The 20626-nt window shown below is 48.3% G+C and overlaps 2 protein-coding genes across 3 annotated transcripts; one reads left to right on the plus strand and one right to left on the minus strand.

Moving 5' to 3' along the window:
• Window positions 1-7006: 7006 nt before the first annotated feature.
• DDX49 (DEAD (Asp-Glu-Ala-Asp) box polypeptide 49) lies at window positions 7007-12643 on the minus strand. 2 transcript variants are annotated; one of them, XM_010563239.1, is made up of 13 exons: window positions 12514-12643; window positions 12305-12428; window positions 12128-12213; window positions 11739-11860; window positions 11446-11633; window positions 11162-11302; window positions 10520-10595; window positions 10321-10397; window positions 9736-9833; window positions 9297-9371; window positions 8605-8693; window positions 8131-8202; window positions 7007-7833 (listed from the first exon to the last, which is right to left on the minus strand). In XM_010563239.1, exons 1-13 carry the CDS (start codon window positions 12626-12628, stop codon window positions 7657-7659), a joined length of 1440 nt encoding a protein of 479 aa, XP_010561541.1. In that variant the 5' UTR covers window positions 12629-12643; the 3' UTR covers window positions 7007-7656. The 2 variants fall into 2 exon arrangements, 1 of the variants encoding a protein (XP_010561541.1); XR_774093.1 differs by having other exon boundaries at window positions 7760-7833; window positions 7988-8202.
• A 155-nt stretch (window positions 12644-12798) lies between these two features.
• Window positions 12799-18485, plus strand: COPE (coatomer protein complex, subunit epsilon). Its single transcript, XM_010563241.1, has 10 exons — window positions 12799-13017; window positions 13364-13426; window positions 13866-13966; window positions 14172-14324; window positions 14791-14844; window positions 15336-15417; window positions 16511-16666; window positions 16943-17011; window positions 17518-17592; window positions 18141-18485. Exons 1-10 carry the CDS (start codon window positions 12892-12894, stop codon window positions 18186-18188), a joined length of 927 nt encoding a protein of 308 aa, XP_010561543.1. The 5' UTR covers window positions 12799-12891; the 3' UTR covers window positions 18189-18485.
• The last annotated feature ends 2141 nt before the right edge of the window (window positions 18486-20626 follow it).

Consider the following 20626-nt stretch of genomic DNA (forward strand, 5'->3'; position numbering starts at 1 on the left):
ATGAAGCCAAAGCCCAGGTGCGACTGCACACAAGGTGCCTGTGGAACCAGTCCTAGCCCCCCAGGTCTCTCATCATTATGGTGTGAAAAATCAGCATTGAGAGTGCTGCTGAGCTCAGACTGTGGATAGGGTATCATCTGGGTACCAACAAGGCAGGGGTGCTATGCAGTGGTGGTGCAGGCATCCTGAACTAGTGCCTCCTCTAGAGACTCAGCAGCCCAATATATGATATTCTGAGGAGGTGTAACTCCCTGGAAGTCGTGTTTCTGTCTAGTGGAGGAAGTATCACACCCAGTCGTGTTGCTAAGTGCAAATTCCGCCACTCAGCACTTGTGAAATCAACACTTCTGCAGTAGGAACAAAGATAGCCCATTCCCTAAACTTTCTGAGCTGCCTGTTCATTGCAAAGAAATGGTGCTGTCAGCCCCTGGAAACTTTGCGGTTGGAGCTGCCCTGTTCCTGGCAGGATGCTAGATGCTATTTCCCTGCACATGACATACCTTGAGGCCAGTGGTACTTTGCGTGCGTTTGCTGTGCATCGCTCTGTCAGCTACTTGCAGTTCTGGCTGTGCTCCTTTGCTCTTCCATTGTCAGGAACCAGGAACAGAGGCCATTTTCCTTTACGCTCTTCCCCACGGGTGCTAGTTGCAATTCTTTTCCTTGCCAGAATAATCTGAATAGTGGCTTTTTGATGAGATCTGTCCTGTGCTCAGCATTTGTTAAAAGTCTTTTATTGAGGCATCGCAGGGCAGTGTGATGGATGGTTCTGGGAGGCACTTTCCGTTGCAGTCTTTCCCCTCTTCCAAACTAATGAAAACCCATTCATCACCAGCTATTTCCACAAATGCCCTAAATCTGTGGTTAGCAATGAGACAACCCTACTGTAGATGGTATAGCAGCAAAGCACTAATTCCATCTGCCCCACTCTATTGAGCATTTAAAAAGAACTTCAATTGTGTTTCAGAACAGCAGCACTCTAACACATTCCCACCATGCACTTCCCAACCCTCACCCCTTCCCTGTTTATGCTTCTCTTGCTTCAAAAAGAGAAAATCTTGTGTTACAAAAGCCAGCGCTGAGTGGCAAGGCTGCAGTTTTGTGTTTACTTCTGTCTCACAATAACAATTACTGTCAGCGACTGAATAACAGTGGCTTCCTTGGTGGAGGAGAAATGCTACTGATTGCAGGTACCTTGAGAGACCTAATTCTTTTGGCAAATTAGGATCTTAATTATTCATAGAAAACCTAGACAGAACATTAATAAAGGGAACATGGGGAAAATGGCTCACGTATGAGATCAGGATGAACAAATAAAATATCTTGCAACCTTCCCCTCGTTGCACAACGTTCTGATGAACAGCAGCAAGGTGTGGTTCTCTGCTCTGAATCCAGACCCAAGACAAGGTCCTTCTGACCAGCTCAGCAAGAGGAAATGAATCTTTGCTATTACAGGACGTGCCAATAATAGAGCCTCAGAAAAAGGATGTGTCTAATGCAAATGCCATCTGACAGATGCCAATACAGGCCTTCCAGGGTGAGCAGGAATGCAAATGTAGTCCAGACCTAGAGCTGGCCTGGCACTCAGCGTGGCAGACCACCACCAGCTCTGCCACTGGCTCGCTCTGCAAACTCCCTCACCTCTCCAGGCTTTGATTCCTCCTCCTCCACAAAGTAGATAATTACCTTCCCTGAAGGACTGTTGGACTTAAATTACTAGCATCTACAAGGTGCCTGGAGAGCCAGGAGAAGAAAAGGTTAGCACAGGCCAGACTGGTTAATACCCTAAGTCCGTTAAGTGATTTTAAAGAGATAAAAATCTTTCTCTTCCCAAAAAGCTGCTGCAGAACCCCCTGGTAATGCGTGTTGTGTTGTTAGGCAGCCTTACATCAAAGTTACTTAACAGATCATCTTTGATATCTGTATTTTTGTAAGAACACAGTGAAGCAAGTTCTTGATGGAGAGAAAGCAACGAGGCACTTTGTTTTAAATCTCCAAAGGATCAAACTTGGGGGAATTTGTAATTAAATAGCACCATTAATGAAAAATAGGTGACCTAACCCTTTTGAGCTCCTGCATCTGGGCTGCAGAGATCAGCTGCTCTGTTACTCAGAGGCTAGGTTATTTTTAGTTCAGAAATGGTCTGTTTACACTTGACAGCACAGGCAAGCGTACTCTGTGAGTGTTACACCCCCCCCAAACACACACTGGAAGACAATTTCCGTGTGCACCAGAGAAGGCAATTAAATGTGTGTTTTGGAAAAAGTCCACGAACACATAATAAACCCCCAAATCCAGTGAGGTTCACAGTCCCCTTTCCCAGAGTAATTTATAATTATTATCGTTATTAGATTGTGGTGTGTAAAGGCAGTTTCTGCTCCGAGGGAAAAGAACATGAGCTACAGCACTAATCATCTCTGCACAAGGTCCTACCTCCTCCGCCAGCTTCCCTTCACCCTACCAAAAAAGCAGCAGCTGGAATAATGCTGGAAATGAGACACTTGTGGTAAGAGCAAGCAACACTCCAGACACAAGAGACTGGCAGCTCTAGCAACAGGTAATCCAAAGGAGCAACACTTGCACGCTCCAGTAAACTCACAGCTGAAGCACGGTTTGCATCCACTCAGCTCCCTGGGCTCTGCTGAGTGCAAGCCTGGGAAATGAGAATCAAAGGTACCAAATTCCATTTCCTCGGATGCCGCTGTCAGCTGCAGCTGTAGGAAGTCGCCGGGTGGAAAGGGGCAGGAGGCTGGTATCGCCTGTGTCCCCATGGCATGCAGGGAAGGGCTCTGCAGTCTGCAGCACCAGCTATTCCAGGGCATATGTCCCCTTTCTAGTTCACTGGGACTTGTATAGGCTGCCACAAATGTGAATTATCACCCCTTGCTCATGTACTCCATGGCACTGTGTGCTCCGGAGAGAACGGGGCAGCCTCTGCCTCAGCTCTAGCTCCTCACCCTGTTGCTAGCTGGCAGAACAAGTGAGAGAGGATGCTGTATTTAGTCTCTGCCTTCTGTTTCCACCGATGCTGGGCTAACAGGGTTTCAAATCCCAGCAGGCAACAGACAGAAAACATATCACTCTAGCCTTACTGGCTGGAAATATTAATGTCCAGACCTTGTTATGGGTAGATGAAAACAGTGTCTGAGCCTAGAGATTGGTGGCATGAGTGCCACCTCTCCTGTGGTCTCAACGTGGGAGCAGCACAGCTTGTGATGTTTGGGCTTGGGAATTCAAGAATGATACTGGGAAGTACTGGGAAGTACTGAGCAGAGATGAAGGGATGGGGATGAGCCACTGCAGCAGGGTAGTGCTGTGCTCACAGCTTCTCTTTGCACAGCTGGAGCAGAGTCTTCTGCTCCTTGACAACTGCTTTGTGTCCCAGAGGTGACAGGATCCAAAGCAAGTCATGCAGGGATGCGTTCCCAGGAGACAGAGCTGCTGCAGGGAGTGAGAGATGGTTATGAATTAAACAGAGCTAGCAGGGAGGTTTTCTTAGCAACAGAAGAAAAAAAATTCCAGGTATTCCTTCCCTCTGTCCCATTTTTGGAGTCCTGATGCTGGCAGGGAGGAAGTAGGGGAGTTACAGTGTCAAGCATGTCATACCCAGACGGAAGACACATGTCCAGGCAGCTGCAGTCAAGCCCTGAAGGAGGGTGTGCCACGGATAAGGAGTTTAATCAACAAAATCTGGCAGGGAAGAGCTTTAAGGTGCAGCAGGGAAGGTGAAGGTTCAACAAAGAAACTGCAAGAAGTTGGGAGGAGAGCCCTGGAACAGAGAAGCAGCCATAACTCTGATGGAGCATTGCAGGGTTCAGGATCAGTCCTGCCCTGCAAGTAAAGGGAAAGCGCTGAGGCTTGAAGCGCTGACCCAGGAGGATCCTGCTGGCATCAGCACCTGGTTGGGGCCTGACTGCTGTATGGGCAGTCCCTGTCCCCCCACTGTCTCCCTGCTTTCTCAAGCTGAATCTTTAATACCCAGCTGCCCAGCCAAGAAGCCCTGTGCCCTGTTTCCCTCTGAACAAGGACCAGAGCCAGCAGTGGGGGTGTCCAGAGCACACCAACTGCCATCTACTGGCTAACCTGGCGGCACGACCCCCCCAGAGCTGCACACAAGCTGCTTGGAGGGGAAAAGGCCATTCCTGGTAGAAAAATCTTGTTAAGCAGCTTTTTAAGGCTTTCAAAACAGCTGAGTTGTTAGTTCGTGTTTGCAAAGAGCATCCAAAGGTAAAGCAGCAGCTGACACATGGCAAGCTGGACCAGTGAGATTCTGGACAGCAGGAAGAACCCAGGTGGATATAGAGCTGTGTGAAATGCACACAGAGGTGGGGTGTGCACACCAAGTGCAGCCCCTGCGAGGGGAGAGCTGAAAATGGCTGTGCTTGCAGCCAGCAGCAGCAAAGCTGGAACACAAGCTCCAATGCAGCACTGCTGTTCTCAGCAGAGAGGAACCAAAAGCCCAGCCCAGAGATTACCCCAGACTATTTCATTGCAGCTGCCTTTTCTTCACTGTAGAGATCCAGAGCTTTCCTGCCTGATACAGCATCCATAGATGAAGGGGATGCCAGCTCCTGAAGGTGACTGCTGTGTTCCCAAACCTGTCCCCACTTTTTACATTTCCTTGCTCAGCAGAAGTGCCAGTGTGGAGGATTTATCAAATACTGTGTATCTTACCTAGGAGGATCCTGGCCTCTCCCTTCTCCCTGCAAAACTTCTGGGAAGCACTCCTCAGAGATGTTTGGTCCTCCATAAGAGGGGCAGAAATGGGGGGAAATGCTCCAGAACAGACAAATAATTCCTTAAACGCACACAAGACAGCCAGTCTTGGCACGTGCCTACAGACCCATCGGCGTAAATGCCAGACGGAATTGCCCCGCAAGGTGGGAGGCGGAGGAGCACGTGCTTGCTGAGCCCCTCAGAGCAGCGGGGCCAGGTGATGGTTTCACACCCAGAGGAGACAGGAGGATGAGGAGGGCTGGCACGGATGCAGGACCATCATCCTCTCATGCACACCCTGGCACAGCCCCCGTGCCAGCGTGGTGTGCAGCAGCCACACACAGTCCGGGTGAGAGAAGAAGCAGCAGTCGGAGATGCTGAATTGAGAAGAGTTTCCATGGCAACCCAGCCAGGGAAACCCCCCCAGAACTGGGGAGCTTGGGCTGAAGGAGGGGAGAGCAGAGCCTGCAGAAGGCACCGGGCGAGAGGCGATGGGTGTGCTGGGGCCAGTTCTTGCACAGCACAGACAGGGAAATGTGCAAGCTCCTGCTTGGGGGACTGGCAGGCAGAGCCACGCACAGAGGAGAGTGATTTTACAGCCAAAACACAGTCGAGGCTGTGACGAGAAGGAAGTCCTTATATTCCTAGGGGATCCCAAAGGTTTATGACAATGCTTAGAAAGCCCAGAATGGAATATCCTACTTGGGGGGCAGCACTGATAGCGCATACAGAAATGTCACCCAATGTCCTTTCGCCCTGGGCAAAATGTAAATTCCTAATCTGGGAATTTAAGGCATCTTTCTACCTTCAACTAGCACAGCAACCTCTTTTTCTACTCAGCCACTCCCCAAACCGATTATCTGAAGCAAGAACATCTAGTCAGCACTACAGAGAGCTCTTAATTCCAGCACATGTCCTACCCTCACAGAGAAGGCTGCTCAAGAAAGACAAGGGACGTATTAAAAGGAATTTTGAATAAAGCTTCAAGACAAGAGCCTTGATCAAACCCCACGTCACCTGTGGAAGGAAACAAACAGAGAAACCCCCACTAGGCTGAAGCAAAGAGACTTCAGACAGCAGGTTAAGCAGTGTCTGTGAGAGGGAGGGGAACAACTGACACTTAAAGGCAGTATCAACACCCTCCGCAGGAAGGTAGGAGCAGCCTGTCCGAGAGAGGATGTCTTTTTAATCTACAGCTAACAGGCTTGCTCCACAAGGCTGTAGAAGCATTTAGTATTCATAAAGCATCAGTCTGATACAAACCTATTTGCTGCCGCTGCAGCAGCTGCCACCAGTGACAGTGAGCTGTGCTACAAGGCAGGCTGTTGAGTGCTTTTTCCCTCCTGGAGGGCACCCAAGAGGACAAAGGAACACATTCAGACATCTCCGAAACCCCAGATGGTATCACACCCATCTCGCCTGCCACCAGGCAGCCAGATGGATCCACACCTCCCAAGCCCATGTCAGCGCTGCGCTCCTGCATGGCCTGAAGGGACCAGGAAGCCCTGCTGTGCATGGCTGTGAGTTTCCCTGAGGGAAACACCAGCTTTCCTCTGCAAGACCTCGGGGTGCACAGACCACGCTTGAGTCAGGCAAAGGCACCCCAGGGACTGCACGCTGCCAGGAGAAGCGCTGGGCTCGGGTTGCATGAAGGGACTGAGGGATAAAACACCCACAAGAAGCTCATTCCTTATCCAGCTCATCTCTTGAAATAAAACTGATTTTATCTCCAAGCTGTTTGCCCACACAAGTACTGCTCCCCACCCCTAAGATCCCACAACTCCCCCACGTGTTGGAGAAGGTCAAACATCCAGTCATTTGTTGCAATAAATATTTATTTGGGCACTGACCATAGAAACTATTTTTGTAAGCCAGAGGACAGAAAGAACAGATCTTCAGTCTGAAGTCATAGAAAGTTCTGAACATTAAAGAAGGCACTGAGGATCAAACCTGACATCAGAACAGAGCTGGCTAAACTCTGGCCTGAGCTACTCTGGGATTTTAAGTTCTGCCTCCATGGGGAAACACAACTGTTTCTTAGGAAAGCTTAGCCCCCTCCAGCCTAACCAACCTCCTGTTCCAAACATATGTGATGCAAATGTACACAGGGAGGCCCAAAAACCTACAGAGCAGACACAAATATAAACCACTCTGGTTACTCTTGGATGGTACAAGACACAAGGCTATCCTGCTCCTGGGGCCCTTCCTCTGTGCCAGAATCGGTCTTTAAACTGACCGATCATCTGGGAAAACAGAGTCCCCAGCAGCCCTGGTCTCCAAAACATGATTCTGCTATCCCTACAGATAGCAGCCCAGGGCTGGAGTCTGAGCCAAGGCAGACAATCACAGGCAAGAGTATCACTGAAACCTATAAAGCAGAATTATCCCAAGACGACCCCAGGACCAGCCACACAATACAACCTCCCCATGTGATCCAGGAATTTTCCTCTCAGAAAGCTCTGGGCTATGGCACAGACGGGGACTAAGCTCATTTTGTCACAGTATTTTTAGACTCTGGCTCAGGGGAGAATCTGTTGATATAAACAAGTGTGAGTGGCAAGCACCAGCCCTTGAAAGGGAAAGAGCAATGACTGAATGAAGGGGGAAGAGAGACAGAGGATCTTTATTTCCCTTCACGTCACCAAGAATTCAGGTCTGGCCTTGTCTTTGCTGGAGGAAGGAAACATACTCTCGGAAGACATTCTTCCAAGAGACTGATCCAGCCTGCCAGGAATGGCCCAAGCCAGCAGCATTGCGTAGGAAGGAAAAATAACGGAGACCGTTTATCAAAGTGTCCCTTCTCCCCCTCACCCAACTTCCCCATACTCTCCAACACTCATTTCAGGTCAGAAGCGTCCACATTAAAATATGTTAGATCCCAGTATTCCCAAAGCAGCAGCAACATCAGGGCAGTCCGAGCCAAGCAAGTCAGGCCAAAGGATGTTATTTCTCTTCCTTAGCATGCAGTTTGTTCCGCCGCTCCATCTTCTTCTGCAGTTTCCTCTTCAGCTGCAGTTGCTTTTTCTTCTGCAGTGTCTGCTGGACCTTCTCACGGCATTGCTTGTTTTTCTTCTTGATCTTGGCTAGCTCTGCCTTTCTTTTTGCCTCCAGATCTGGATCCTGCAATGGCAAATGCCAGGACACTAGTGACATGCCTAGGGACCGTGCCAGCCCCTTTACCTTTCCTAGATGCCCACGCTGCTTTCTAGCCTGTGACCAAGTAGGCTGCAAAAGTCAGACACACTACTCCGATGCACTTTTTCGTATCAGTCACCTTTTAAGGTAAAACTTCACCACCTCAAAGGAGAGTGAGGCAGACACACCACAGCAGTGAGGGAAGAACTGTCATTCTTTTTCCACATCGATGGCATTATACCAGCTACCGATCAAAGTAGTTTATCTAGCAGCAACTCTCACCTTTCCTTCAAGGATCATTTGTTTCCGCTTATTTATTTCTTTCTTCTCATCAAAATCCATTCCCTCCAGTTCCTGTCAAAGCAAAAAGGGCAATCAGTAACCAAGCACCGAGTCTGACACAGAGAAAAGCAGGACAGCTCTAAAGCATCAGCAGAACCTCATCACTGTGCATGCATTTGGGAGCCTGCAGACCTTCCCCCCAAAGTACCAGCCGCAATACTCAGCAGCATAAAAATGCTGCAAAAATGTGCAATAATAGAGCAAACCTAGGGAATATAACTAAAACAACCCTCCATGCACACACATCCAAGTGCTTCCACTAGAAAAAGGAACAAATATTTTGATTTATGTGCTCAAGACCAAAGCCGGATATCCAGAGCTGCACGCTGGGACTGCAATGAATCTCCTGGTTACACCCAGCTGCCCAAGGTCTCCAGTCCTCTGAACAAAGGGGCTTCAGGTTTGCACACTTACTATTTCACATTCCCTTCTGGTGACGTTCACTTGGGTGAGGATGTCAAGCACAAACTGCTCCTCCACAGAGAACTCCTGCAGCTTCAGTTCTAAATCAGGGCGAAACATTTACAGACCATAGTTGGTTACACAATCCAGGGGCAGATTCTCAGCTAGTAAAAAAACCCAATATAGTTCCACTGATTATCAGTGGAATTGTTGTCATATGCTGTGATCACTCTGAATTCTTCAGCCTACAACAGAGGATTAAATCCTCCCCTCTGCCTACAACTCCCCATAGCACAAGATGTTGCATTTCTTAGGTCTACTTCCTAAAAAAATAGGAAGTCTGAACCTATGCAGAGCAACCTGTTCTTTTTGTTCACATCAGCATACACAGTAGTAAGGAAGAACCTGGCTGCTTTAATAAAAAGGTTACAGAGAAAGTTCAACACACTTTCTCCTCCACTAGAAAGAGCAGGAAGACAAATATGTTCATGCCTGGCACACTGAAGAGCAGAATCAAAGCTGATGGAGGTTCAAGTGCTCCTGCTCTTTTCCAAGCCTTAGCCACACAGGGAAGAGAAACCATTTTTATGCTGATGTTCTGGATCATGCATCCTGCACTGATGAAATCAGGGCTACAGGTACCATAAACACAAAGGAACGTATATGATCCCACATTTTAGTAGCATTAATGGTGCTCTACTTACTGATTTCCTCCTCAATAGCATGTACGAGATGGATGTCGTACTGCGTCACCAGTGTAATAGCTATTCCTTTCCGACCTGGATGATGAAAACACAGTGATATATGAATCTTGACAAGCAGAGGGAGGTGAAGCTTAACCCATGGCAAATTCCATCCATCCCCATGAGTCAGCCTCGCACAGTATGGTGACGAGGTGCTCAGAGGGGTCTTTATTTGTTCTGAAAATTCAGTTAACTATTGGCAGATCAGACCCAAGTCAGGGTGGGTGATCACTGCAATCTTAAGGCAGGATGCCGAGCCAGTGATCTGAGCAGGTCTGGCGCTGACTGAAAAGACTGCACTGCAGCTGCTGTGCAGCCTCCTTGCACCCATTCAGGGCTCAGCCCCAGCACTGGGATTCCAGTTTTAGCCAGCAAACAGCATGCAGTTTTCCCTGCTCACCTGCACGGGCTGTCCGGCCAACCCGGTGAATGTAGATTTTTGGCAGGCCGGGAGTGTTGTGATTGATGACAACTTGTACTGTAGGAATGTCCAAACCTCTGGAATGCAGGGAAAGAGAACAGAAGTTGAGAAACACTTTTAATATATGCAGTGTAAGTTCCTGTCCTCTGCTTTCTCCAAAATCCCCGTATTCTCATGAATATAGTCTTTATTGGTTTGAGCTGATTCTAGGACAAACCCTCTCCTCATGCAATTCTCCAACAGTCACAAAATGCAATGTATCCTTGTAGCCTGCCATTCCCTTCTACACCCAGAGAACACACTAAGCCTCAGAGAAATCATTCTGTTGCTAGAACACACACCCGCTGCAGCAAAACAAGCCAGGATCACACACTACATCACACACAAGTGGGCTCCAAAACACAGCTCAGAGGTGTTCTACAACAGAAGTGAACAACCCTGTCCTACCCAAGTGGGGGCAATTGAAAGCTCTCCTCTTGCTAAACCCAGCCTCATCTCCACAGTGGTTCTGGTGCTTAAAAAGCAGGCTTAAGACTTTTGGCAACAGAGACATTTTTCCCTCACCTGGCAGCGACATCAGTGGCAATGAGAATCTTAAAGATGCTGGACTTGAACTTTGCTAAAGCTGCAAATCGTTGCCGCTGTAAAGAGAAAGGTCTGTATGAGGGATGTTGTGATCCACAGGAGCTGTAGGACTTGGACAGACGTCTGGCTCAGGGATGGAGCTGGAAGCATCCATATCCCAGATCTGTCCATCACTCACCTGCTTCATCATGGAATGCAGAGCTATAGAAGGAAAGTTGTATTTCCTAAGCATCATGTTCAAGACCTGGCAGTCCCTTGAAGGGGGGGAAAAAAAAAAAAAAAAAAAAAAAAAATCAGAATGTAACAGGGAAATGTAAAGCTGATGGATCAGGACAGAGCTGAGCTCCCACTACAATTACCACAACACGGTTCGTTACTGAAGCACTCTGACAGTAGGGAACAGGACACCCACTGCACACCCACCCACCCCAGAGAGTGACGGAGTTCCCACTTGCACTCGGGGGAATGTCACCAGCTCCACGGCTCAATCCCAGTCATTTGAACCACCCAAAGGAAGGGAACAGCCCAGGGGAGCAGACAGAGCTATTTTCCCCATCCCTTTTCCAGTATCCATCAGCAGGAAGAAAGGAAGATGCAGGGAGTTAAAGCAGCTTGACCTTCTGGCATGCTACTTTTCTGGGTGGCCCTTCAGCCCCAGATTGCTCAAAGGGAAAGGTGTTTCTCCACCAAATTTCAGAATAGACTAAGGAAGCAAATACCGTCCCAGCCTAACACCCAATACAGTGCGAATCTGGAATCTGAACTAGAAGTATAAAGGCACATCTACATTAAGAGCAATCATGAGGAACAATGCACTCACTTGCAGGTTTTAGTAAAGATAATAATAGACCAGTCTTCGTGCTCGTCCTGGAAGGTCTGGATTAAATGGACAAGGTATGCGTCCTTGACTGCTTCGGGTACAAGCAAGTAGCGCTGGTCCAATTCATCCACTGTCCGCACCCTGTTGGGAGGGGAAGGCAAAGCACCAAGAAGTACCAGTTTGGTAAGCGAAGACGGAACACAAGGGAGATGAAAGATAGAAGACAAGATAACAGAGAGGAAATAGGATTCTTCATCTACTCGGTAGAGTGGATGAAGACTTACTCGGACGCAGCCTCCCAGAAGAACGGTCTGTTCGCGGCCAGGCCCTTCAGCTCGTTCAGCGTATCAGTCAGCGTGGCGCTGAACAGCAATGTTTGTCTGCGTGCCGGAACAGCCTCCAGAATCACCTCCAGGTCCGCGGTGAAGTCAGCACAGCCCTGCTCCAACAACCGGTCAGCTTCGTCCAAAACCTAGGCACAGCTGAAAATAAATGAGTTCATCTGCATGCATACCTACAGAGCTAAAAAAATCTTAGAAGCATAAAAAAACCCCAAACCCTTGGAAAACTGCCTTACCAAGAACTTTAGCTTTTTCAGGCTGAAAGTGTTGGAACTGCGGAGGTGATCTGCCAGCCTGCCGGGCGTAGCGATGACAACGTGGGGTTTCCGGGAGAGCTCCAGTGCCTGTGCCACCATGTCTGCAACAAGAACCGCAGAGACCAGTTACGGCCAACTGAACGCAAATCCTAAAATCATTTCGTCCTTAAAGCTGGAAAACCTCACTCTCCTCATTCCCACCAGCCTCCGGCTGCCTTGGGCGCTGGATAACACCTCCTCAGCGTGAAGAAAACAAACCCTGTGGGAAGAGAACCTCCCCGGGTGCTCTGCTTTTTCCCAGCGTGACTCTGCTGGAGCCGGACGGGGATGGTGGAGGCTCCAGCCCCCCACCGGGTAGTGGCACTCACCCAGGCCGCCCACCACCACGCAGTCCTTCAGGCCGAGGGGCTTCCCCAGGACGCGGAATTGCTCGGCGATCTGGTACGCCAGCTCCCTGCCGGGGAAAAGAAAGCTTGAAGCGGGACCGGTCTCCGCAATGGGGACCGACTGTCCCGGTTACGGGCCCTCCCGGAGCCGCTCCGTACCTGGTGGGCGTCAGCACCAAGCAGAAAATACCGTAGGGATCCTCGGAGAGCACCTGCAACACGGGCAGCACGAAGGCCGCCGTTTTCCCGCTGCCCGTCTTGGCGCAGCCCAGGCAATCGCGACCTGCGACGGAGACAGAAAAGACCGGGATCCTGAGTCGGCCGTTAACGGCGGCGGAAGCGGACACCGGGGGACCGGGAGCGCTTACCTTGCAACACGGGCGGGATGCAAGCGGCCTGCACGGGCGTGGGTCGGTTCAACCCCACCTGCCGCGCCTGCTCCGCCAGCCACGGCGCCAGGCCCAGCGCCCGGAACTCCGCCATGGCCGTCCCGGTCTGCACCCGCCGCTTCCGGCCTCGCGTCACCGGGAGGGAGGGCGCGTCCGCCCACCCCCCCTCCTCATTGGCTGTCTCTTGCTGACCCTCTCCCAGCCTGCTTTGCTGGGTAGCAGCTTCCGGCGCAGTGGTGACGTTTCCGCCTCCTTGCGTGTCTATTGGCTGGTGAGGGAGGTTTCCATGGAGACCGCGGCTCCCGGCAGTCGCCGGGGCTCGGCTGCTTCCGGAGACGTGTCTGAGGCGGGGGGAAAATGGCGTCCGGGGCGGGTGCGGGCTCTGCTGGTCAGGGCGGCGACGCCGACGAGCTCTTCGACGTGAAAAACAGCTTCTACATCGGGGCCTACCAGGCTGCCATCAACGAGGCGCAGCGGGTCAAGGTAGGGGTGGTGGTGGGGGAGCAGGCTGTGCTTTGGTCCGCGGATCGGTGTCTCTCCCTCGGACCTGCCTCCCCTCGGCCGCCCCGGTGTCTCAAGGAGGGATCCGGGGGCTCCCCGAGTGCCCTTCGTCCCTGCCCGCCTCGTCCCAGGCTGTTTTGGGTGCTTTCTCCCCTCCCTTCTGTAGCAGCGGGACTCCGGGGTGGAAGGAGGGGCTCCCGTGGGCCCCGAGAATGTGTGTGTGGGTGGGTGGGTATCGTTCTTCGTGTGTGGAGTTACGTTGTTGCGGGGTTCGGTTATGGCTGCACGGTTCCCTGAGAGAGGTTCTTGTTTTCTGTCATCGCTCCAGCCATCTAGTCCGGAGAAGGAAGTGGAGAGGGATGTTTTCTTATTCCGAGCCTACATCGCCCAGGTGAGGTTGCGAGTTCTGCATTTGTAGCAGCATAATCTGACTGCAGGGCTGGAGCGGAGGAGGTTGTGAATCGGAGTCCTGTGAATGCAGCGTTATGCAGTTTGGTAATAATTCCTCCTTCAGCACTGGAACGTGTTGCATTCCCTGACAGAAATGCCATTGCGACTGCAACATGTTATATGTAAGATCAGGGTGACCTGATGAGACCTTTTTGAGGTCTTTATCATCTTTAAAATGGCGTATGGGCAAATAGTCCTCTTGGGGAGGTTATGAAATTTGGCTGTGTTTGTAGAGTGTGATGTGAGACATAAAGTAGAAATTTGCCGTTCCTGGTGGTTGTTGTTGTTGTCGTTCTTGCTGAGGCTTTAGAAAGTAAGCAATTGTTTCCTGTGTCCCAAAAATTATTAAGTCACAGATTTTTATTCGTTGCCTTCAATAGAGAAAATACGGTGTTGTCCTGGATGAAATTAAAGCCAGTGCTAGTCCTGAGCTCCAAGCAGTGAGGATGTTTGCGGAATATCTTTCAAATGAGAGTCAAAGGTAAGGATAATAAGTTGGAACTCAAGCCCTGTCTAACAGGGAAGATACTTCCATGTGGAAAGTTTCATGTAGAAGCATGGTCTTTATCGTGATTTTCTGTGGTTTTGCAGTGAATCTCGAAAAAGCAGAATTGAGGGGGGGCAGGATCTTTTCGTCTGGCTTAAGTAACGAAACACTCCCAAATTCTCACCGTTGGTCTTCACAGGGATGGAATCGTTGCCGATTTGGACAAGAAAATGGCAAAAAGTGTTGATATAGCTAATACCACTTTCTTGCTGATGGCTGCTTCCATCTACTTCCACGACAAAAATCCCGATGCAGCTTTGCGTACTCTCCATCAAGGGGAGAGCTTGGAATGGTAAGTGTAACTCACCCTGGCATCATGGAGGTGTGTGCTAGCAAAGCCTCTCTCTTGTCTAGGGAGAGGTGCCGTAGAAGTGGCTGAGGTCCGGCTTATCTCTAAAAAGCCTTGAAACCATTGAGAAACTACTTTGAGGTTTGCCTTCTTAGTAGTAAGTGATTTGGTGCTCGTCCTACAATATCAAGTCTGTTGTTCCCTTGTGAAACCTAAGAACCTGATTTATTGATTCATGTGTGTTCAGAATTGCTGAGGTGAGCGTTATGTCAATACAGTGAGGGAGCACTTGGGAGCTAGAAGCAAGCATCCCTGTTCTGGGTCCTGCTCTGTCGGTTCCCAACGGCAGGGAAGCTTGTCCCTGGGGGCTGGCAGTGCCCCTGTCTGCTCAGCAGCAGGCTTCCAGGCAAGGCACAGGGAGCAGTAAAGCCTGCAGCTGTGAAAATCACTTTGCTCTTGTTCATTGCAGCATGGCCATGATGATACAGATTCTTCTGAAGCTTGACAGGCTCGATCTGGCTCGGTAGGTTTGTGTGCCTTTGCTTCTTAATGGTGTGCTCTTGTGGGGTGGGCCTTGATAACAGAATTTTCATCACCCAGCCTCCCCCAGGGTGCAGTATTTCAACACCTGCAGTGGGCAGAACAACTTGTGTGTAGGTATGGGTGCCCTGCAGAACATTTTTGTTCTTCAAGTTGCAAAAGCTGTGGAGATAATAGAGCTGGATACAGCTAAAGGAAGAGACGGAGCTCTAGGTTTAATCTTGACTTCAGCAGAATGTGGTCTGAATGTCTAGTCCTGGGTTTCTAACTTCCCATAGGGAAGTAAAACAGGAAGGTCTTTCACAGATTGTTTCTGTAAAATATTAAGAGGTGTTCGTGCCACGTTACCATCTTGCTATGGCTGCTGTGCTATAGCAATGGAAGAGCTTGAGAGAAGAAACTACAATGTTGTTTCTGTCTCGAAAGAAGTTGCCTTGTCTTTCTGTTGTGTGACTCCCACTTTTGGTTCTGCAGCAAGGAACTTAAGAAAATGCAGGAGCAAGACGAGGATGCGACTCTTACTCAGCTGGCAACTGCCTGGGTGAACCTGGCCATAGTGAGTATCTTAAATGGGGATCCCTGGCCTACAACATCTGAGAATCACCGCTCCACATCTTGTTCCTGATGGCTCTTTTCACATCATGCTTTCAGAAAAGCTTGCAGGGGTTTTGTTGGTTTTGGGGTTTTTTTTTCCCCCCTTCTTCCAAGTATACAGAAAATATTGGTAGCTGGCTTCACAAACTAACTGGCTGTTTTGATTGTCAGTCTTTCATCTGTGCTCCTTAGCCTTCAACTCACATAGGGAAGAGCTAAACCATGCTTAAATGATTCACAAAACATTAAAATGTAAAATGGAAAGCTGCAGTGTTACTAGCATCCAGACCTTGCAATTAAACTCCAACAAAAAAATGTAATTCTGTGCTTAGAGCAGACTGTCTTTAAGCATGTTTGTGAATCGGACAAAAACGTACACTGTTTGGCAGTCCAGATAATCAGGCAATTGAAAATAAGTAGTCTCCTAAAATTCAGTGAAGTCCAAGGTTATGCATGCAATAACCTGTTGTACTATTAAGACTTCTTTTTTTTTAGTGTTCACTTGGTTTTGTTATGAAATCTCTCATATATAGCCCTTGCCTTACAATAGTGTGCTGATAGATTTTCCTTAAGATCTTAGTTTCCGCAAGGGATCCCACCTCTGACTGGTGGAAGCCACTGCATGTAGAACGTTTCTGAAGCTGGAACTTTCTGAAAAGCCAGGTCCAAAGCCAGGCCAGGCTTGTAATTATAAATTACAGCCAGGCGTGTAATTATAAAAATCTCATTTCATAATCCTTTATTATGTCAAACATCTGAAGTGGTTCTTTTGAAGTGTTTTTTTTCTTCTTGAATGGAAGCCTGGATCTTTTGATCATTTAAGTGGTACTTAATATTTTTGCATTTCTTTCATCTATGGTCTGACAGCGATCTGTTGCGGTACAGGAGATCACATGAATGCCAACAGCTTTTAACACTGGTTCTTGCGCATCTCATACCTGTGCTTTATAACCCTAGAAATGAACTTTGTGCCTAGTCCTTCAACATGGCAAGAACGTACAGGCTTCTTAGCAACACGTAATGAAACTGTGGGTGTTTGTCTCCTCCCTTTGCAGGGTGGTGAGAAGTTACAAGATGCCTATTACATCTTCCAAGAGATGGCAGACAAATGCTCCTCCACCCTCCTCCTACTTAACGGACAAGCAGCCTGCTATATGGCTCAGGGCAAGTGGGACGATGCAGAGGGAGTACTTCAAGAGGCATTGGACAAGGTACTTTCTGTTTTTGCCAGGTGGATTTGCTCTCAGGGGGATATAGAGTAAAAACAGCAAGGACTTTCGCTGTTAAACTTCACGAAAATACCAATATATTGATATATATCGCTAAAGGTGGTCGTTGTTAATACCTACCTTTCCTTCTCCTTTGCCTTTTCCGGTCAAGTGAGCTATAAGTTTGGCAGAACTTGTTCTTGCAGAGCTGTGCCGGTTGTTACACTTAGTCACGGTAGAGGTAAGTCAGATAGATCAGGTGATTGTTCTTGTTTTCAGGACAGTGGCCATCCTGAGACCCTGATCAACTTTGTTGTCCTGTCACAGCACTTGGGCAAACCGCCAGAGGTGAGGCTTGTTTTATTGTACTCAGCAAGCAGATATGATCAGCCCGTTCCTGCTGCTGAGGGCAGGTTGTGTGTTCCTAGTGCATGTGGTAACTTTGCTTGGGTTTATGCCATTTTATATGTTCTCGTCAGGATTGGCATTAACAAAATAGAATAGTTCTGGGGTGCGGGGAGCTCGCATCTTCAGTATTCAATAAAGTGTGGAAATACAGATGTTGTAGACAATGGCATATACTTGAGAGGAAGGCATGGGTGGAAAAAAGGAATCTCTTGAGTTCTGAGATCAGTTCTCACTGATTGTTTTCTTGAAACCACTATTTAAGGACGAATTTTGCATTGCAGAGTATGCACGGGTCTTACGGGTTTTACCTGGGGCTGCTAACATTCAGGACACTGAGAAAATCAGGTCTTTGCTCACTGTAAACAAATACGTTGAAGTGTGATATTTTAAACTCTCAGCTTCTCATATTATCTCAATGTCTAAATTTATCTCTCTCATCCCATCAGGTTACAAATCGCTATTTGTCACAGTTGAAAGATGCGCATAAAAATCATCCGTTCATAAAGGAGTATCAGGCAAAGGTACTAATTACTTTCTAATACAAATTTGAATTTATTTTGCCTCATACCAGGGTCTGATGGGGTGAGTGGATTCTTTACCAGTAAACATGACTGCAGTTCTGAGGGGGCAGGTCCATGTTCTTTTTCTGTCACATTACTTCCCAGGAAATTTTCTAGCCCTTGTGAGAGATGTTGGGAAACACAAGCCGGGTGTTAAGAGAAGGAGTGATGTACCCCAACCTGGTAACATCTTGAAAGAATAGCTCTGAGATTCGGGTTCTTAATCCGAGTCAGAAGTTTGTCACCGTCAGACATTATGCTTAAATAGAGGAAATATCCTTCTGGAAGAGAGAACTTGGGGAGGGGGGAAAGAAGGATAAAGATAATAGCGAAGGGAAAATGGAACAAATTGAAAAAAATTAGGAACTGATACAGGTGATCTTGCTTCTTAGAATTCCTTTTGCCTTAGTGAGCTGTGATAGTGGTAGTCTCTTCAGCTAATGCAGGTTTTATTAAATTATCAGTAAAGTTCAAGATTTGTTAATTTTATTTTTGTTTCTGATTTGAAGGAGAATGACTTTGACCGGCTAGCCATGCAGTATGCCCCCAGCGCATGAGGAGAGGGGAACGAGGCTGCAGGCCTGCTCTGTGGTACCTCGGGAACTGGGGTTCATGTGCAAAGCCTCTCTGGTAACACGGAAAAATGCCCTCTGCAAGTCAGTCTGGCTTAACTCACTGTGGCAGGGTCTTGCAAGCCAGTGCTAAACCTGTATATAACACGTAGCTACTTGAATTTGGTAGCTGAAAAGCTTGTGTTCTGGCTTACCTGGGTCCTGAACTCTGTTTAAAATACAGTGCGAGTCAAGAGTATGCAACACTGTACCTTAAACATTCCTAATAAAGCCTTTTCTGGATCTGTGTGCCCCTCAATTTCTGGAATTCAGGTAATTCCACTCTGGGATTGAGCCCTGTCATCTGTACCGAGGCTATACTTGTGGGAAGAGTATGAAGGTTAATTATAAGCATCTGCATTCTGTACGTGGATGAATCCTGATTTACGGATCTTCTTTCAGTCTGACTAATGACTCCTCCTTTAACTTCAGCATCCTCTGGAAGAAGCGTACACAGCTGTAGGGGTTACTGCTGGTGAGAGGGAAAGCTTCCCCAAAATAAAAATAATCCGATTGTAATAGGCTCAGCCTTAATCTTAAATTGGTAACATGCAGTAGCTCATGTCCTGGAGCCAGGAAAGTAACACCCTGCAGTACGTGTGGAAGTGCACTTGTCAGCCAGTCACTTCTGACAGTGTGGTGGTGGTTGTTGAACTTGACGTGTCGTGGAACATAACGTGATCCAGCACTACGTGATGACGCTTTTCTGTAGCCTCGGACTCCTGTCTAGCGTTTCAGACTACTGTATGTGTGGAGCAATTGTGTTGCGGCAGAGATGCAAAGAGCAGATGTCCAAGTGGAACTCTCAGCTGGGACCTCCTGAACTCTAATATTTGAATTATCTTTTCAATTATCATTTGGGTTGTGTTTGGGGGGGGGGGGTTATACTACACTGTAAATGTGTCCAACTGGCGTTTCCTTTGTGCCCACCTCGGCCGTGATTGCTCTGAAAGGGCTCATTGTCTCTCTCCTTGGCTTGTTTAGCGAGCAGCTATTTTCAATGAGGGGTTATTCATGGTCCAGTCTTGGATGAATGTTTCCTTTGTGGAGCTGTCTGAGGGAGACATGAAAGGGGCTTGTGTATTCAGGGCAGCCATTACCCACTTGATGGGCCATGATAAATTGACTTAAAAATGTAAACAATAAAAGCAAGTGGCATAGCAGGAGCCAGCGCTGTCAGTGTGAGAATAGGGGAACATGTTGTTCGGACCTCCGAAAGGAATGAGTTTGTGTTTTCTCATTGCTGCCCCAGACCAATTAGAGAGGTTCCAGAGAACTCGAAGGCAGAATGGCTGTGGTCAGAGCAATGACTTTAAATGAGATAAAACTCATTTATATTTTGTCTTTTTCTTCCCCTGTCAAGCTGGTTCAAGTTACAGTTCCATGAGTGCCTGTGAGGAGGATGATGATTATGCTCCATCTCTAGTAGTCAGGATCCCACAGCTGCAATTTATCCAATAGTTTTGGTGCATTAGAGCACAACTGAACTCCATTTACTCCTCCCTGGCTGAAACCGAATACCCCTGTGCCGCTCCAGCGCCGTTGGTCGGAGGTTCCTGTTGTGGCTTACTTACCATGAGACAATTTAAGCGTTGGTATTTTAGGAGAATCTTCATCTTAAACTCATGCTTCTCTGAGCGAGCCAAATGTCTGTGTGTGACTCTGGACATATGGCTTTTAATTTTAAACATATACATAACAAGGTTTCTGTTATCTGAATCAGCAGCTAGCCCGAGTGCAAGCTGCCTGCCTTCTGGAGGAGGCATCCAGTCAAGTCTTTGATCAGGGGTGGCCTTTTGGGAGCGTGTGTTTGCATTCTTCAGGTGTATCTCATTATTCCAGAGCCGCCTTAACTGCAGCAGGTGCCACAGTTCAGCTGTGATGGTAGCGTGGAAACACCTGATTGCTTTCCACTGAACTGCTTTGTGGGGAAAGGATGAATCTGCTGCTGCTTGGAGGCTTTTGCTGAGAGGTATGGAAAAAAGAAAGATCTGGAGAAATGTTTCTCTTTGCAAATCAAATGAAATAACGTTTAAGAGTCAGTGTTGAGTCGGGCATTTTGAAGGTGGAGAGCTGCAGGAGCTCTGGGTCGTTGGACAAGGTTGTGGGTAACTTCCCGCCCCCACGGCCACCCAAAGGGTGCACCTTGGCAGGCAGGGCAGTTTTCTGCTGTTGTATCGCCAATTGTCTTCTCTTGATACTGAAATATTAGTATTTTGTCTCTGCTTGTTGCTGCTGGAGTGACTCCAGCCCGTCGTCGCGGCTCATCCTTCAGGAGAGCGGTCGCGGTGGTTTTTTTTGTCTTTATTTTTTTCGGCACGTAAAATAATTTCATTCAGCGAGCGCCTCCGCTGACTAACGAGCACCTAACGAGCCGCTGCTCC

The sequence above is a fragment of the Haliaeetus leucocephalus genome, unplaced genomic scaffold (genome assembly GCF_000737465.1).
Source record: "Haliaeetus leucocephalus isolate CR32 unplaced genomic scaffold, Haliaeetus_leucocephalus-4.0 Scaffold164, whole genome shotgun sequence".
Taxonomy (NCBI): domain Eukaryota; kingdom Metazoa; phylum Chordata; class Aves; order Accipitriformes; family Accipitridae; genus Haliaeetus; species Haliaeetus leucocephalus.

Bases quoted from the DNA above. Each gene is read 5' to 3' on its own strand.
- COPE (XM_010563241.1), top strand. From the start codon at position 12,892: ATGGCGTCCGGGGCGGGTGCGGGCTCTGCTGGTCAGGGCGGCGACGCC. The intron at 13,018-13,363 runs GTAGGGGTGGTG...TCATCGCTCCAG, and splicing joins ACGAGGCGCAGCGGGTCAAG to CCATCTAGTCCGGAGAAGGA. The intron at 16,667-16,942 runs GTACTTTCTGTT...TCTTGTTTTCAG, and splicing joins TTCAAGAGGCATTGGACAAG to GACAGTGGCCATCCTGAGAC.
- DDX49 (XM_010563239.1), bottom strand. From the start codon at position 12,628: ATGGCGGAGTTCCGGGCGCTGGGCCTGGCGCCGTGGCTGGCGGAGCAG. The intron at 11,861-12,127 runs GTGAGTGCCACT...TTCTTGTTGCAG, and splicing joins CGTGGTGGTGGGCGGCCTGG to ACATGGTGGCACAGGCACTG. The intron at 9,834-10,320 runs GTGAGGGAAAAA...CCTGCATTCCAG, and splicing joins GCCACTGATGTCGCTGCCAG to AGGTTTGGACATTCCTACAG.